Source organism: Physella acuta, unplaced genomic scaffold, assembly GCF_028476545.2.
Source record: "Physella acuta isolate Inbredline_101_S28 unplaced genomic scaffold, ASM2847654v3 ptg000109l, whole genome shotgun sequence".
Lineage (NCBI taxonomy): Eukaryota > Metazoa > Mollusca > Gastropoda > Physidae > Physella > Physella acuta.
In genome coordinates, this window is record NW_026731629.1 from 371,606 (window position 1) to 391,337 (window position 19,732).

The 19,732-nt window shown below is 43.1% G+C and overlaps 1 protein-coding gene across 1 annotated transcript; it reads right to left on the bottom strand.

The window, feature by feature from the left end:
• Positions 1-49: 49 nt before the first annotated feature.
• On the bottom strand, positions 50-15,016 carry LOC131934524 (uncharacterized). The gene is made up of 15 exons (XM_059290562.1): positions 14,934-15,016; positions 13,573-13,676; positions 11,886-12,091; positions 9,908-10,462; positions 8,979-9,226; positions 7,893-8,035; positions 7,199-7,426; positions 6,067-6,214; positions 5,254-5,325; positions 4,691-4,811; positions 4,278-4,447; positions 3,991-4,127; positions 3,454-3,579; positions 2,865-3,013; positions 50-1,257 (listed from the first exon to the last, which is right to left on the bottom strand). The coding sequence occupies exons 3-15, from the start codon at positions 12,068-12,070 to the stop codon at positions 729-731; spliced, it is 2,811 nt and encodes a 936-aa protein (XP_059146545.1). The 5' UTR covers positions 12,071-12,091; positions 13,573-13,676; positions 14,934-15,016; the 3' UTR covers positions 50-728.
• Between the last annotated feature and the right edge of the window lie 4,716 nt (positions 15,017-19,732).

The following is a 19,732-nucleotide window of genomic DNA, read 5'->3' on the forward strand; positions in this document are numbered from 1 at the left end:
TTGAAGAAACAGTTGTAATACATTATAAAACTTTATTGATAAAATACATTCTAATTATTCAACAGGCTCCTCACCTCTGTCACATAATGTTTACAAATTAATAGTAATTAGTAATCAAGCTTTAACACAGAACCTGATAAAAATGTTACAAAAGCAGTAGGTAGTCCAGCTATTTCAATTGGTTCTTCTCTTTGGGTGAATGAGAACTTTCTATGATAGAAATCCTCTCTCATATGTCAAACTGGTAAAATGGCCTCCAGAATTCAACAGTAATAACTCCATGAAAAAGCACTTCTGTGACTATAATCATGCAGATTTTTTAAGTTTCTTATTCATTGGCCAAAGATAACACGAGAAATTAAAATGTTATATTACACTAAAACATTAGTAAGTATGTTGCATCTTGCAATGTCATAGTTTCAATTAAATGACACTGGGCAAACTTCACGATTTACAAATAGATAGGGCTCAGTGCATTTCATCATGAAGTGTTTGTCAACTGATACTAGCTCTAACCCTGAGCTGATAGTTTGGGAGGGGGTGGGATCATTCTAAGTACTTTATCCTTCATATATTTGCCTGATTTACTAGTTCTAGCATTGAACGAGTAAGTCTTACTGAAGCCTTCAGTAAGCATAGCTGGATACTATTAAATCATTTTTATTATATTGGACACTTTTCATTTTATTTATTTGAAAAGCTAGATCTACTTGTGAGAAAAGCTAGATCTACTTGTTAGATTCCTGTACTTGTTCTATCCATGTTGTGAAATCAAAACCTCTGTGAGAATCCTTGACGGCAATCTGTTGGTTGTCCTCGCTGTGGTCGACCATCTCCTCCTCACTGTCCAGCTCTTCATATTCCACTGTCTTATGCTTCATCCACGTCCCGATCTCATCCAGAAACGTCACCTTGCCCCCCGTCTTGATTCGCACCGCCTCACAGATTCTAGAATATTTCTCATTCAGCAGGATGATGTAGTAGTTGACAATGACATAGTTGAGAATCGACATACTGGTTCCGATGAAGAGGGGCCCCCAGATCCGGTACAGGCCGGTTAGCGGCGGTATGACGTCCTGGTTCAGCAGCAGGCCAGTGACGGTGTACGTCGATGACGTCACGGACCGGAAATCTGAGAAGTCGCTGAAGAGGAGGTACCCAGTGGAGGAGAAGGCCATGATGGCCAGGAAAGGAATGTACGTGATGGCCAGAACTGGGGGAACAAGTTCCAGGAATATCAGCAGTGACCCGATGTTTCTGGGGAGAGAGACGGCAACACAATTTTATTAAAATTAAATGAAAGAAATTTAAAAACCTTTTATTTATAATTTAAAAAAAAACTTTTAAAATGCTAACTTGCTTTCTTTAATGTCGTCGAAATATGTAAGAGAATATTACTTTTATTAAAGAAAGTAAGTTTGCATTTAAACAATTTTTTTGTAAAGGTTTTTATATATATATTTATTTTTCCGCCTTTCAGTAATTCGTTCTAAATGATGTTAACATTAGTACAATATAGTCTACGCCCACAAATATGTGCATTTAATAAGCCCGATCAGTAGCTTGTGATATCTAAAAGACAGTTGACAGCCCCCTCTTCGAAGTCAACGCTCATCACCAAATCAGTCAACCGTGACAACAGTTCACGACGGCGAACTGATCGCGCTTGTGCTATTATTTAATCTTGTTATCTCCCCTTTATTATTGATTATAGTCATCTTTTAATTATATTTTTAATGACTAATCTACTATTTATTTAAAATCAAAATTAGATATTATTGCATCGTCATCGAAGACAAGTGTATCTGAAAAGTTTGAACGGAATCTGTGAATTAGAAGTGGGTCAAAATTTATTTGCCACAAATCCACGAACTAACAAACGGACGTTGCGAACTAAGTAAAAGCTTGTAAAAAAATCATGTGTGCCCGAAAGAGGCCTAAAAACAAATGACGATTATGAAAATTGTCTTGATTTTTAAATTTAAACCATGTCTGTCGCCACTGCTAGTAGTGCCTAGCTATCTACACACCTTACAGACTGTTGTTACCTAAGGACCTACACACCATATAGACTGTTGTTACCTAAGGACCTACACACCATATAGACTGTTGTTACCTAAGGACCTACACACCATATAGACTGTTGTTATCTAAGGACCTACACACCATATAGACTGTTGTTACCTAAGGACCTACACACCATATAGACTGTTGTTACCTAAGGACCTACACACCATATAGACTGTTGTTACCTAAGGTCCTACACACCATATAGACTTGTTACCTAAGGACCTACACACCATATAGACTGTTGTTACCTCAGGACCAACACACCATATAGACTTGTTACCTAAGGACCTACACACCATATAGACTGTTGTTACCTAAGGACCTACACACCATATAGATTGTTGTTACCTAAGAACTTACACACCATATAGACTGTTGTTACCTAAGGACCTACACACCATATAGACTGTTATTACCTAAGGACCTACACACCATATAGATTGTTGTTACCTAAGGACCTACATACCATATAGACTGTTGTTACCTAAGGACCTACACACCATATAGATTGTTGTTACCTAAGGACCTACACACCATATAGACTGTTGTTACCTAAGGACCTACACACCATATAGACTGTTATTACCTAAGGACCTACACACCATAATAATATAGACTGATGTTACCTAAGGACCTACACACCATATAGACTGTTATTACCTAAGGACCTACACACCATATAGACTTGTTACCTAAGGACCTACACACCATATAGACTGTTGTTACCTAAGGACCTACACACCATATAGACTGTTGTTACCTAAGGACCTACACACCATATAGACTGTTGTTACCTTGTCTGTAAAATAACTTTTAAGAAAACAGTCAGTGCCAGAACGCAGGAGGATGACGTAATTTTGTAAGCAATGTCAGACACCTCTGTGAAGTCGATGTAGGTCTGGGAATCTTTGTTATCAAAGTAGATGTTCTGTACGTCGAGAATCTAGTTAGTAAAGAGGGACATTTGTGAATCTTTGTTATCAAAGTAGATATTCTGTACATCGAGAATCTAGTGGGTATAGAGAGACATTTGTGAATCTTTGTTATCAAAGTAGATATTCTGTACATCGAGAATCTAGCGAGAAAAGAGTGACAATTTGTGTATCATTGTTTTTATCAAAGTAGATATTCTGTTGTGGGTAAAGAGAAACATTTGTGAATCTTTGTTACCAAAGTAGATATTCTGTACCACTATATACCGTGGTATATAGTGGTACAGGTGACTCAGCCATGCTAGAGCTCATGGATTTGCTCTATTGGAGGAGTCTACATACATTTTTCTGGTAACTATAACCTCTTAAACTTAATGTGATAATATGATCCATAACATTGTTTTTTCTTAAAGAAATTGAAAATTATTAAGAACAAACAAATGATAATTACCGCTTGTTTCCGAATGTAATATTCCTGTACGAAGAGTATCATCACGATCACACAGTTGCCACGTTCAATGATGTTGATCCAGGACATAGGTTTTTTCAGGAAGGTCATTAACCCTTGGTCCTGCATCTGGTGCAAGAGATGACGAGGTCAACGACCGAACAAAGTGGCTGTGCTAAGATGGTTATTGTGGTGCTAAGATGTGAATTTACCTGCCCACATCTAGACCAATCTGTGATTACCTGCCCACGACTAGACCAACCAGTGATTACCTGCCCACCACTAGACCAACCTGTGATTACCTGCCAAAACTAGACCAACCTGTGATTACCTGCCCACAACTAGACCAACCTTTGATTACCTGCCAAAACTAGACCAACCTGTGATTACCTGCCCACCACTAGACCAACCTGTGATTACCTGCCCTAAACTAGATCAACCTGTGATTACCTGCCCACAACTAGACCAACCAGTGATTACCTGCCCACGACTAGACCAACATGTGATTACCTGCCCACGACTAGACCAACCTGTGATTACCTGTACAATGTCCTCCTTAATGTAGTGAACTGTGAGAATCAACATGACCACCATGAACCCACGTAGTACGATGCTCTGTGTCGGGTTGTAGAAGAGGGGGAAGCTGTAGACTTGGGGCGTGTCTTGGGATATGCCCACTGTTAACAGAATATGGGGGTATCAGCCTACCTAGCGATACCACTGATTGAACCACTCTCTCGAAAAAAAAATCGGAAATTACTAGCTTTTGATTACGCAAAATAGACGCCTCGCACGCGAGTCATCTAAGCAAACAGGAAATGGCTTACCGGAATTGAACTCGTATACGTGAACAATGGACGTGACGAGTTGAGTGTCAGCGTTGAACAACGCGAGATCGACTCGCACCGCCCGAGTGTATTCGTCGATCCATTGTCGACTCTTCAGGTAATCGAGTTCTTCAGCTTTCTTTGCTCGCACCGAAAACATGGCGTTGTACCTGGTGTAAGGAATAAAACAACAAAAAGTTCTCTCTTTTGTGATGACAATTTTTTAGTTGTACAGAAATTTAGTGGTCATTGACTTATGTCGATCACGAAAAAAAATTGAATTCAGAATTCCCTTCAGAACAAGTGATCACTCCACTCCTCACTGACCACTCTACTCCTCACTGCCCACTCCACTCCTCACTGCCCACTCCACTCCTCACTGACCACTCCCCCCTTATGACCTCCCTACTCACCCATCAGAGGGGTACCTATGCTCCCAAGTATTGAATATCTCGCCCTCCTCATTTTTGAAAGGACCAAACAGGACTTCACGTTTTGTAATTTTGCCCCACGACAGCGCGTAGTTCTTGAACTCTGGTGGTTTGTAGAAAAATGTAGTTTGTAGGTTAGTAGATAAACTAGTTATAGTATGTTGCATCGTAGACAAAATTCGATAAGGACTTATTTTAAGGAGACAAGATGATGGCGATCCCTGTTCTAAGGAGACGAGATGATAGCGATCTCTGTCAACCCTTTGTACGCAAACCTAAACCGTGTTTTACCAAGTTATCTGACGGTTACATTTGCTGTTGAGTTTTCACTAGCCACAAACAACGTAGCTCAGTCCTGTGCAGTAAAATAAATATTAAAGGTTCATTACATTTTTGCTTGTAGACGGATATAGAAAGAAAAGAGTCGCATTTATAATTTATTTAATCAAGAGCCACTTTTGGCCCTAATGTCACGAGTGAGGCTAAAGAAGTGTGAAAGACACCTGGATTTGATGTCTAATGACAGAAGTGTGAAAGACACTTACCTGCCTTTGATCTCTCGATGTCAAAGTGACATCTGGGGCTGATGAGTTCGTTGAAGTCTTCGGTACAGTTCCCTGTTGGATGGAAGAGTGGACAGTGGTCATCTTTCTGTCACCAACAGTGGTCATCTTTCTGTCACCAACAGTGGTCATCTTTCTGTCACCAACAGTGGTCATCTTTCTGTCACCAACAGTGGTCATCTTTCTGTCACCAACAGTGGTCATCTTTCTGTCACCAACAGTGGTCATCTTTCTGTCACCAACAGTGGTCATTTCTGTCACCAACAGTGGTCATGTCTGTCACCACCAGTGGTCATCTTTCTGTCACCAACTGTGGTCATGTCTGTCACCAACAGTGGTCATCTTTCTGTCACCAACAGTGGTCATCTTTCTGTCACCAACAGTGGTCATCTTTCTGTCACCAACAGTGGTCATCTTTCTGTCACAAACAGTGGTCATCTTTCTGTCACCAAAAGAATTTTTGTCAGAAACTAAATACCCTCTGCACCCTCACCTGTGACCTACCTCTGCACCCTCACCTGTGACCTACCTCTGTACCCTCACCTGTGACCTACCTCTGTACCCTCACCTGTGACCTACCTCTGTACCCTCACCTGTGACCTACCTCTGTACCCTCACCTGTGACCTACCTCTGTACCCTCACCTGTGACCTACCTCTGTACCCTCACCTGTGACCTACCTCTGTACCCTCACCTGTGACCTACCTCTGTACCCTCACCTGTGACCTACCTCTGTACCCTCACCTGTGACCTACCTCTGTACCCTTACCTGTGACCTACCTCTGTACTGACTTACCATCATACGGCTGTACCCGCAGTTGTCGTATCCTGACGTTGGGGAGGCTGTTGAAGCTGGTGGTGGTGTTGGCGTTGGACAGCCAGTTGTGTGTCTTCATGTGGAAGCTGTACTTGAGGTGGTTCCAGAAGTCGTCGATGCTGATAAACTACAACACAGGACAACGAGAGCGGGTTTGATTAGTAAACAATGCAACAATAGTGGAAAATGAAAGTTTATAAGCAAATGACATCAGCCTGGAATAGTATAAAAGTGGAAAAAAAAGGTTAGAAATCTTTCCGCGCTGTTATTGAAACATGTCATAAAAAATTGGTTGTATATTTTTTGTACTACTGTTTGTATATTTTCGATGTATTTGCACAATCAGAAAGTGTAATGAGACAAGCTAGCCTACTCAGAAAGGAAGTTTTGGCAGTCGTTTCGGGTGGGAGAGAGAGGGCTGTTGTGCGCTGAGGTATGACGTCATTTAAGGGGGGGGGAGTCTGGCGTTTTGTTAGGATCTGTGACCATGGGGGAAAAGGGGGGGGGGTTGTGTATGTGTAAAGTTACATCTCTTATGCATGATCCTTACATTAAAATCTGGATAAATGAATGTACATGCTACAAAAACCAAAGACCCTTAAAGTAAAATTTGCATGAAAGAACGTACATGCTACAAAAACCAAAGACCCTTACAGTAAAATCTGCATTAATGAACGTAATGCTACAAAAACCAAAGACCGTTACAGTAAAATTTGCATGAATGAACGTACATGCTACAAAAACCGAAGACCCTTACAGTAAAATCTGCATTAAAGAACGTACATTACAAAAACCAAAGCCCCTTACAGTAAAATCTGCATGAAACATGCTACAAAAACAAAAGACCCTTACAGTAAAATCTGCTCGTATGAACGTACATGTTACAAAAACTAAATACCCTTACAGTAAAATCTGTATTAAAGAACGTACATGCTACAAAAACCAAAGACCCTTACAGTAAAATCTGCATTAAAGAACGTACATTACAAAAACCAAAGACCGTTACAGTAAAATCTGCATTAAAGAACGTACATGCTACAAAAACCAAAGACCCTTACAGTAAAATCTGCATTAAAGAACGTACAAGCTACAAAAACCAAAGGCCACTCACCGTGTTGATGCTGACCTCTGCCCGGCCGACCTGCAACAGCTGCCTCAAGAAGCTCGTCTGCTGGTAGCGCATCAGGACGTCGCCGCTCTGGAAGTTGATGATGACAACCACCACAAAGATGAAGAGCAGGGCCGAGCGCTGGAAGTCCGAGCCTCGTTTGGGGGCCGGCATGTCCCCCACCGCCCCGACCCCCTTTTCCTCCACCGTCGGGATGTGGACCCCAAGCTCCTGGACGGGAGTTTGACAAGTGTGAGCTAAAATTGTCCAGTTTTTTGGTAGTGGTCAGGGTATAGACAAAATAAACCACACGACTTTCTAATATTTGACCATTGAATCCACCCAGTTCTGGTTTACGTTATGGAGATTAAAGTCGGCTGGGTACATAATTTACCACCCAACAGATGAACTCTACTTGGTTTGTCTATACAATGCCCTGACAGTGTTTCTTCCAGACTTTTTTCTCCGGGGGTGCACTTGAAATTTTCGGGGGGGGGGGGGGGGGGGGAAGAGGGCGGACTCAAATTTCCGGGGGGGAGGGGGCGGACACTGTTAAAAGTATATATTTTCTATATAAATTCCATATTGTTCGGGGGGGGGGGGGAGACTTTATTCGGGGGGAGGGGGAGGGAGGGAGGGGGCTCCGCCACCCCGAAGAGATGCCTGGAAGAAACTCTGTGCCCTGACCGGACCGTACCTTGAGCACGTTACGAGTGTGCTTGCGGTAGATGAACTTCCAGGCAGTAGAGAGGTACGTGTGTTTGTAGGACACGGTTCTCTTGGGGTCAGACTTGAGCAGGGTTCCAATCTTCAGACCAGAGTACAGGTACCTCTGGCAAGCTGAGGGGGAAACACAAAAATCTGGGCGGGTCACACTAGATGTAACAAGAAAAAAAACACACAAAAATAAACCGGGAATGATCTCCCCTAAACTTTCTCGAATATTCTTATACAAAACAACAGGGGATGGGAACTCCATTTTAAATACTTAAAGTTTTTAAAATAGAATAAAATCTCGCAGAAAAAAGAATTGCACACCAAGTGAACGCCAAATGAAAAGTGCATAATAGTGCGCAATATCATTAGTACTTTATAAATTCACATGCGTTTTTTTGAGAAATCGGAAATAGCTTAAGTTAGTACTTCCGGTCAATGGAACTTACTCAAAATTTGACAGAAGGTAGAGAATTAGATCTTTTACTTACATGTGAAATTTCATTTATCTATCTGAAATAGTACTCGTTATAGGCTTTTGAAAAATTCAAAGTAGAAAAAGTACCACTTCCGGTTATCGGAAATAATTCAAAAGTTGATACGGATCTACGATTTTGATAAAATACTTATATATGAAGATTGCAAAATTATGTTTTTCCGAATCAGGTGTAAAACGTCGAGATTTGTAAAAATCTCAATTTTTTTTTGCACGATTACAAGACTTTCTCTGTACTTCGTATATACGAGAAAGTTAAAAAAAAAAAATTTAAATAAAATTACCCAAGTTTGAAAAAATATAATTTTACGATTTAAAATAAACAATTTCAGGGTTTTCCAAATATAATTTTATCTTAACTTTCTATAGGCTACTCAGCGTTCTATTAAGCACTTACTTGTTTTATTCGTGTACATCTGGACTTTGATATTAAAGTTATTGCGTCACCGTTGATCTTAAAGTCATTCACTCACCTACTTGAAGTCATCCGCTCTCCGTGGAACTTAAAGTCATTGGCTCACCGTGGAACTTGAAGTCATCGACTTACCTTGGAACTTTAAGTCATCCACTCACCTTTGAACTTGAAGTCAGCCTCAGTCTTAAAGAGCGGATTTTTCTCAAACACGATGAAGGCGACGACCATGATGAAGAAGGGATGAATGATGGCCTGTACGATGAAGAACGTGGCGAAGCTGACGAGCAGGTAGTGGGCAGTTTCCGTCATGTGGAAGCCGTAGAAGATGACCAGGTAGCTGATGGAGATGATGGTCAAGATGAGGACACACAACACCGTCGTCTCCGCGATGGAAATCCAGTTGATGCTGTGGGTGGAGCAGAATGGTTCGGTTGTAATATACGAACAAAATGGTTTAGCTTCAGAACACGAAAAAAATGGATCAGTTTCAGAACACGAACAAAATGTTTTAGCTTCAATGTACGAACAAAATAATTCAGCGTAAATGTACGAACAAAATGTTTCAGCTTTAGAACACGAACAAAATGGATCAGTTTCAGAACACGAACAAAATGTTTTAGCTTCAATGTACGAACAAAATAATTCAGCGTAAATGTACGAACAAAATGTTTCAGCTTCAATGTACGAACACAATGTTTCAGCTTCAATGTACGAACACAATGTTTTAGCTTCAAAGTACAAACAAAATGGTTAAGTTTCAATGTACGAACCAAATGGTTCAGCCACAATACGCGAACAAGTGGTTACAGTTTCAAAACGTGAACAAACGTGTTTCGTTTCAACATACGAACATTCGTGACCGGAAAAGTACAATTTTAGCAAGCAAAGTTCGCAATATGTTTTTAGAGTTGATTTCTGTCATTAGCATATCAGGTATTATTTATATATGATGTCACATTTTCATTGTATAGAAATACTTTAAAAACTAAAATGAAAACATGGTTGTAGATCGGGACCTTGCTATTGGTTTTTAAAATATGGTACACTACGCGAAAAGAAAAGTAGAACGCGAAAAAAGAGAACATACCCTTTGTCTTGAGCCTTTTGCCACTGGGGGTCCAGGTGCAGATTCTCCAGAAAAATGTGGTACAAGAACAACGACGCCTCCGAGGGAGATCTCTCTCTGCGCGCCCTGAAGGCTGACAGGTCCACGCCCGTATCTTGGATGCTCTTCAGGATTCTCTGGTTCCGCTGCCGATGTTTGGCGATGACCTCACCGATCTCGGCGTCCCTCTTGACGGGCTCGCCACCTTTCGCAGAAAAAACGCTCGACATTCTCCGCACACGGGGGGTGTCCTCCCCCGCATTGTCGCTCCGGTTCGTTTCTTCCTCCACCGACGGCCCCACGGTCGTTCCGTCATCCGAGGGGCTCCGGTTATCGGAAAAACTTGTGACTTCTGATCGGGGGGATTTATTCGAAAGTCTCTTAGGCGTCTCTGTGGGCGTCGCGGCTTTATCCACGGGGCGCGTCATGTTTAAGAGGGAGGGCGCCGGCCTATCCGGCAGGGGCGGGAGCGTGACGTCATGCCGGATACTTTGAGGCCAGTTGAGTGAATGTGTGCCCGTCTGGTTGAGACCTATACTAGGTTTTACAAAGCGGAGAAGAAAATGTTATGCAATGTGATGTTTATTTTTTACGGCACGCCGTTACACAACTAGAAAATAAAATGTAATGATCACTAAAATGAAGAGTTTGTACTTGAATTGGAATTCCCTTTGTTATTTATTTAGTAGGAGAAAAGGCATTTTTTTCAAAATTTAGTTATGCGGATTCTGGAACTTTTATAGTATGAGAGTTCGAATTTTAAAAAATCAAATGATGTCTTTGTTAGATTTTAACTACTTGAGTACATTATCTACAAATGAAGTCGCCTTTTTAGACATTCGATCGAAATTAAGTTCATACTAAGTTACGCCTAAAAATATCTACATTAAAATTCATTAATTGTCTTGAGATCTCTAAAATGTAGTTATCTGCCCCTATTTACTTCTTGGACCAATCAAATGACTGCTCACAAAGTCAACAATGGGACAGTTAAAAAAACAACAGACCAATCAAATGATTGCTCACAAATTCATCATGACAATCATTAAAAAACAGACCAATCAAATGATTGCTCACAAATTCACCATGACAACGATTAAAAACAACAGACCAATCAAATGATTGCTCACAAATTCACCATGACAACGATTAAAAAACAGACCAATCAAATGATTGCTCACAAATTCACCATGACAACGATTAAAAACAACAGACTTATCAAATGATTGCTCACAAATTCACCATGACAACGATTAAAAAACAGACCAATCAAATGATTGTTCACAAATTCACCATGACAACGATTAAAAACAACAGACCAATCAAATGATTGCTCACAAATTCACCATGACAACGATTAAAAAACAGACCAAACAAATGATTGCTCACAAATTCACCATGACAACGATAAAAAACAACAGACCAATCAAATGATTGCTCACAAATTCACCTTGACAACGATACAAAACAACGGACCAATCAAATAATTGCTCACAAATTCACCATGACAACAATTAAAAACAGACCAATCAAATGATTGCTCACAAATTCACCATGACAACGATTAAAAAACAGACCAATCAAATGATTGCTCACAAATTCACCATGACAACGATTAAAAACAACAGACTTATCAAATGATTGCTCACAAATTCACCATGACAACGATTAAAAAACAGACCAATCAAATGATTGTTCACAAATTCACCATGACAACGATTAAAAACAACAGACCAATCAAATGATTGCTCACAAATTCACCATGACAACGATTAAAAAACAGACCAATCAAATGATTGCTCACAAATTCACCATGACAACGATAAAAAACAACAGACCAATCAAATGATTGCTCACAAATTCACCTTGACAACGATACAAAACAACGGACCAATCAAATAATTGCTCACAAATTCACCATGACAACAATTAAAAACAGACCAATCAAATGATTGCTCACAAATTCACCAGGAGGACGATCAAGAACGAGATGATGGAGCCAATAAATGACGTCAGAATGAGCTCTGACATCAGAGACTGGAAAGTTCCCGCCGATTTCATGATCATCCGGTCCCCGTACAGCTCCACCTTGATGACCCCCGTGGTCACCAGGGTCAAGGTCATCATCAGCAGCAGAGTGAACATAAGGCAGAGGGCATATTTGGACTGGGGAAAATAAGGTAGAGGGCATATTTGGCCTGCAGAAAATAAGGTAGAGGGCATATTTGGCCTGCAGAAAATAAGGTAGAGGGCATATTTGGCCTGCAGAAAATAAGGTAGAGGGCATATTTGGACTGTGGAAAATAAGGCAGAGGGCATATTTGGCATGTGGAAAATAAGGCAGAGGGTATATTTGGCATGGGGTAGACAAGAATTATAATCAGTTTATGTACGGTCCTCAGAATTTATGACAGAGGAACTCGTACAGTTCCAACACTAGTTAGGACTTTTGGGATACACAACCAACCTAAATTTATCCATCTTAACCATCTGTCGCACTCACCCGTCAGGCTCACCTGTCCAAACCACCTCTCCAACCCACCTGTCCACCCACCTGACAACCTACCTGTCCACCCACCTGACAACCCACCTGACAACCCAACTGTCCAACCCACCTGACAACCTACCTGTCCAACCCACCTGACAACCTACCTGTCCACCCACCTGACAACCCACCTGACAACCCAACTGTCCAACCCACCTGACAACCCACCTGTCCACCCACCTGACAACCTACCTGTCCACCCACCTGACAACCCACCTGACAACCCAACTGTCCAACCCACCTGACAACCCACCTGTCCAACCCACCTGACAACCCACCTGCCACCTTACCTTAGTGAAGACGTTCCCAGGGATATTGAAGACACCTGTCCGCCCCACCTGTCCACCCCACCTGTCCACCCCACCTGTCCGCCCCACCTGTCCGCCCCACCTGTCCGCCCCACCTGTCCGCCCCACCTCCCACCTTACCTTAGTGAAGACGTTCCCAGGGATATTGAAGACACCTGTCTACCCCACCTGTCCGCCCCACCTGACAACCCACCTGCCACCTTACCTTAGTGAAGACGTTCCCAGGGATATTGAAGACACCTGTCCGCCCCACCTGTCCGCCCCACCTGTCCACCCCACCTGTCCGCCCCACCTGTCCGCCCCACCTGCCACCTTACCTTAGTGAAGACGTTCCCAGGGATATTGAAGACACCTGTCCGCCCCACCTGTCCGCCCCACCTGTCCACCCCACCTGTCCGCCCCACCTGTCCGCCCCACCTGTCCGCCCCACCTGCCACCTTACCTTAGTGAAGACGTTCCCAGGGATATTGAAGACACCTGTCCGCCCCACCTGTCCGCCCCACCTGCCACCTTACCTTAGTGAAGACGTTCCCAGGGATATTGAAGACACCTGTCCGCCCCACCTGCCACCTTACCTTGGTGAAGACGTTCCCAGGGATATTGAAGACACCTGTCCGCCCCACCTGTCCGCCCCACCTGCCACCTTACCTTAGTGAAGACGTTCCCAGGGATATTGAAGACACCTGTCCGCCCCACCTGCCACCTTACCTTAGTGAAGACGTTCCCAGGGATATTGAAGACACCTGTCCGCCCCACCTGTCCGCCCCACCTGTCCGCCCCACCTGCCACCTTACCTTAGTGAAGACGTTCCCAGGGATATTGAAGACACAGCCGACAATGACGTGGAGGATACGGAGGTGCCGGACAAACAGGTAGAGGAGGGTCCTGTATCGGCTACCTGTAGGGGGGGGGGAATAAATATTAGAGGTGGGGGTGGTGTGGGAGTGGTGTGGGAGGCGGAGGGTCCTGTATCTGCTACCTGTAGGGGGAGAGATATTATTAGAGGTGGGTGGGAGTGGGGGTGGGGGAGGGCCCTGTATCTGCTGCCTGTGGAGGGAGAGATATTATTAGAGGTGGGGGTGGGGGAGGGTCCTGTATCGGCTACCTGTAGGGGGAGAGATATTATTAGAGGCGGGGGTGGGGAATGGGGTGGGTAGGGTTGTGTAGGGAAGGTGGTGTGGGAGATGGAGGGTCCTGTATCTGCTACCGCAAGAGGGGATATTATTAGTGGTGGGGTGGGGGATGGGGTGGGGGATGGGGTGGGGGATGGGGTGGGGGATGGGGTGGGTGAGGGTCCTGTATCTACTGCCTGCAGGTGGGAGAGATATTACTACAGGTGGTGGTGAGGGTTGGGGTGAGGGATGGGGGGGGGGGGAAGAAATATCACGACAGATAAAGTGGGGTCTGGGTGCCTAGCGAAGAATATTTCTTTAACAAAAATGATTCTGTTTTAAATTATAATCTTATACTTTAACCAAACGTCCTTTTGAGCATTATTTAACTTTTCTTCTAACCTTCTAATGAAACAAAATGTTGATTTTGATTATAAAAGTAATAAATTGATTTTATTTAGCTGTGTTACCATATCAGCTGAGGTTTAAAACAAAAAATAGAAAGACAGCGGTATGACGCGGTATGACGCCGTATGACGCCGGAATGACGCGGGCATGACGCCGGCTTAAAGCCGGCATGGTGTGAAAAGTTTACCGTCAGTTCTGGTAATGGGGTAGATAATGTACAGGTATGAAAAGTTTACCGTCAGTTCTGGTGATGGGGTAGATGATGTACAGTGTACAGGTATGAAAAGTTTACCGTCAGTTCTGGTGATGGGGTAGATGATGTACAGGTATGAAAAGTTTACCGTCAGTTCTGGTAATGGGGTAGATAATGTACAGGTATGAAAAGTTTACCGTCAGTTCTGGTGATGGGGTAGATAATGTACAGGTATGAAAAGTTTACCGTCAGTTCTGGTAATGGGGTAGATAATGTACAGGTATGAAAAGTTTACCGTCAGTTCTGGTGATGGGGTAGTTAATGTACAGGTATGAAAAGTTTACCGTCAGTTCTGGTAATGGGGTAGCCAATGTACAGGTATGAAAAGTTTACCGTCAGTTCTGGTGATGGGGTAGATAATGTACAGGTATGAAAAGTTTACCGTCAGTTCTGGTGATGGGGTAGATGATGTACCGGTAGCCGGTTCTCTGGTCGGGAATCCAGCTGTCACAGATGCAGTAGCTGTCTTCGTTGGTACTGAGGTTTCTAAAGAATATGTGCAGCACATACCTGGGGTGGGGGTGGGGTGAGGGGAGGTGGGTGGTTAGTAGCGTTCACATTTGAGGCTGATGGTATGAGTTGCGGGTCATTTGAAAGTTAGGGTAGAATAGTCTACAACTCAGTTGAGTTTAATTAACTCCGTGTGTTTTTGTGAGGGTGTTGTGAGCTGAGGTTAATGTATTGTTGGAATGTGTTCTAACTGGTAACTGACCAATGTTTACGAGAGTCGGCATAATTCCCAGAATAACATTTTAAAGGATGTGTAGCAAGCTAAATCTGCTAGACAAAACATAGGATTTCAAACAACAATAGGGCTTGTAAGTAGGTCACCAACTTACGGTTTTCGTATTTGCCAGGTAGTATTTTTAAAACCAAAAGGTACTTCCGTTATTGTTAAGTTATTCAAAATCGTAAAAAATGATGACTACAAGATATAAGCTGGCTTTTAAAAAAAATATAGCCGACGTAAAATTTTGATTTAAAAAAAAAAAGAAGAGTACATATTGTTGTTTGAAAAGAGAACATCGGTCTAGTTCCATGACTATTACTTAACGTAAAGTGAAGCTCTCCATAGCATATACAAATTCGCTGTTCACATATATTATTTTAGGTTAGACTAAATTAAAAAGTTAGACCAAATTTTAATTAAAAAGTTGGATTAAATTAAAAAGTCAGACCAAATTAAAAAGTCAGACCAAATTAAAAAGTTCGACTAAATTAAAAGGTTAGACTAAATTAAAAAGTTAGACTAAATTAAAAAGTTAGACTAAATAAAAAAGTTATACTAAATTAAAAAGTTAGACCAAATAAAAAAGTCAGACCAAACTAAAAAACTAGACCAAATTATGAATTAGGCCCAAATTAAAAGCTAGACCAAAATTTAAAAGTTCGACCAAATTAAAAAGTCAGACCAAATTAAAAAGTCAGACAAAATTAAAAAGTCAGACCAAATTAAAAAGTCAGACCAAATTAAAAAGTCAGACCAAATTAGAAAGTCAGACCAAATTCAAAAGTTAGACCAACCACTCATCTAATGTCCGTTTCTCCTCAAAAGCCAGGACAGCAGATTGGAGCTGTCCGAGATTTCCTGGACAGCTCAACAGGAACCAGATCTCACTTCCCGTCTGAGGACACATAAAACATAGCTTGACAGGCAGACAAAACATAGCTTGACAGACAAAACATAGCTTGACAGACAAAACATAGCTTGACAGACAAAACATAGCTTGATAGACAGACAAAACACTTTCAAAAACATGTACATCCCACCTCTTTACAATATTGACAGGGGAACACAACAACAGCCTGCAACAGCATCCAACAGCTGAAGTCCACGATAGCAACCAACTATAGCCGTCTACAACAACAGCCCACAACAACGACTAACAATAGCAGCCCACAACAGCAGCCCACAACAACAGCCTACAACAACAGCCCACAACAACGACTAACAATAGTAGCCCACAACAGCAGCCCACAACAACAGCCCACAACAACGACTAACAATAGTAGTCCACGACAACGACTAACAACAGCAGCCCACAACAACAGCCCACAATAACAGCCCACTGAGGGACAACCCCCCCCCCCCACCCAGCGTTACCTGAAAGACGTAGTTATCCGGGAACAGCTTGTAGTTGAAGGTGACGTCACTGGAGCCGATGAGGGTGAGGGTGGGGGCGTTGAGCGTCCCCGAGCCGGGGCGGGTGCCGGTGGCGATACACACCAGGTACTGCTCAGCCAGATAGGCGCTGAAGATCCTGGGGTACACAAAGATTTTTCGCTGAAACAGGTGGGGGAGATGTTAACACAGGTGGGAGATGTTAACACTGATGGGAGATGTTAACACAGGTGGGAGATGTTAACACAGGTGGGAGATGTTAACACTGATGGGAGATGTTAACACTGGTGGGAGATGTTAACACTGATGGGAGATGTTAACACTGATGGGAGATGTTAACACTGGTGGGAGATGTTAACACTGATGGGAGATGTTAACACTGGTGGGAGATGTTAACACAGGTGGGAGATGTTAACACTGGTGGGAGATGTTAACACTGATGGGAGATGTTAACACTGGTGGGAGATGTTAACACAGGTGGGAGATGTTAACACAGGTGGGAGATGTTAACACTGATGGGAGATGTTAACACTGGTGGGAGATGTTAACACAGGTGGGAGATGTTAACACAGGTGGGAGATGTTAACACTGATGGGAGATGTGTGGGAGATGTTAACACAGGTGGGAGATGTTAACACAGGTGGGAGATGTTAACACTGATGGGAGATGTTAACACTGGTGGGAGATGTTAACACTGGTGGGAGATGTTAACACAGGTGGGAGATGTTAACACTGATGGGAGATGTTAACACTGGTGGGAGATGTTAACACAGGTGGGAGATGTTAACACTGGTGGGAGATGTTAACACAGGTGGAAGATGTTAACAATGATGGGAGATGTTAACACAAGTGGGAGATGTTAACACTGGTGGGAGATGTTAACACTGATGGGAGATGTTAACACAGGTGGGAGATGTTAACACTGGTGGGAGATGTTAACACAGGTGGGAGATGTTAACACTGGTGGGAGATGTTAACACAGGTGGGAGATGTTAACACAGGTGGGAGATGTTAACACTGGTGGGAGATGTTAACACAGGTGGGGGAGATGTTAACACAGGTGGGATATGTTAACACTGGTGGGAGATGTTAACACTGATGGGAGATGTTAACACAGGTGGGGGAGATGTTAACACTGATGGGAGATGTTAACACAGGTGGGAGATGTTAACACTGATGGGAGATGTGTGGGAGATGTTAACACAGGTGGGAGATGTTAACACTGATGGGAGATGTTAACACAGGTGGGAGATGTTAACACAGGTGGGAGATGTTAGCACTGATGGGAGATGTTAGCACAGGTGGGAGATGTTAACACAGGTGGAAGATGTTAACACAGGTGGGAGATGTTAACACTGATGGGAGATGTGTGGGAGATGTTAACACAGGTGGGAGATGTTAACACAGGTGGGAGATGTTAACACTGATGGGAGATGTTAACACAGGTGGGAGATGTTAACACAGGTGGGAGATGTTAGCACTGATGGGAGCTGTTAGCACAGGTGGGAGATGTTAACACAGGTGGAAGATGTTAACACAAGATGGGAGATGTTAACACAGGTGGGAGATGTTAACACTGGTGGGAGATGTTAACACAGGTGGGAGATGTTAACACTGATGGGAGATGTTAACACAGGTGGGAGACGTTAACACAGGTGGGAGATGTTAACACAGGTGGGAGATGTTAACACAGGTGGGAGATGTTAACACAGGTGGGAGATGTTAACACAGGTGGGGGAGATGTTAACACTGATGGGAGATGTTAACACAGGTGGGAGATGTTAACACAGGTGGGGGAGATGTTAACACTGATGGGAGATGTTAAAACAGGTGGTCGACGTTAACACAGGTGGGAGATGTTAACACAGGTGGGAGATGTTAACACAGGTGGGGGAGATGTTAACACTGATGGGAGATGTTAACACTGATGGGAGATGTTGACACTGATGGGAGATGTTAACACTGATGGGAGATGTTAACACAGGTGGGAGATGTTAACACAGGTGGGAGATGTTAACACGGATGGGAGATGTTAACACAGGTGGGAGATGTTAACACAGGTGGAGGAGATGTTAACACAGGTGGGGGAGATGTTAACACAGGTGGGGGAGATGTTAGCACAGGTGGGGGAGATGTTAACACAGGTGGGGGAGATGTTAACACAGGTGGGGGAGGTGTTAACACAGGTGGGGGAGATGTTAACACAGGTGGGAGATGTTAACACAGGTGGGAGATGTTAACACAGGTGGGAGATGTTAACACAGGTGGGAGATGTTAACACTGGTGGGAGATGTTAACACAGGGGGGAGATGTTAACACAAGTGGGGGAGATGTTAACACAGGTGGGAGATGTTAACACTGATGGGAGATGTTAACACTGATGGGAGATGTTAACACAGGTGAGAGATGTTAACACAGGTGGGAGATGTTAACACTGGTGGGAGATGTTAACACAGGGGGGAGATGTTAACACAGGTGGGGTAGATGTTAACACAGGTGGGAGATGTTAACACTGGTGGGAGATGTTAACACTGATGGGAGATGTTAACACTGATGGGAGATGTAAACACAGGTGAGAGATAATAACACAGGTGGGAGATGTTAACACAGGTGGGAGATGTTAATACAGGTGGAGGAGATGTTAACACTGATGGGAGATGTTAACACAGGTGGGAGATGTTAATACAGGTGGGAGATGTTAGCACAGATGGGAGATGTTAACACAGGTGGGAGATGTTAACACTGGTGGGAGATGTTAATACAGGTGGGAGATGTTAGCACAGGTGAGAGATGTTAACACAGGTGGGAGATGTTAACACTGGTGGGGGAGATGTTAACACTGGTGGGAGATGTTAGCACTGATGGGAGATGTTAACACTGATGGGAGATGTTAACACAGGTGAGAGATGTTAACACAGGTGGGAGATGTTAACACTGGTGGGAGATGTTAACACAGGTGGGAGATGTTAACACAGGTGGGGTAGATGTTAACACAGGTGGGAGATGTTAACACTGGTGGGAGATGTTAACACTGATGGGAGATGTTAACACTGATGGGA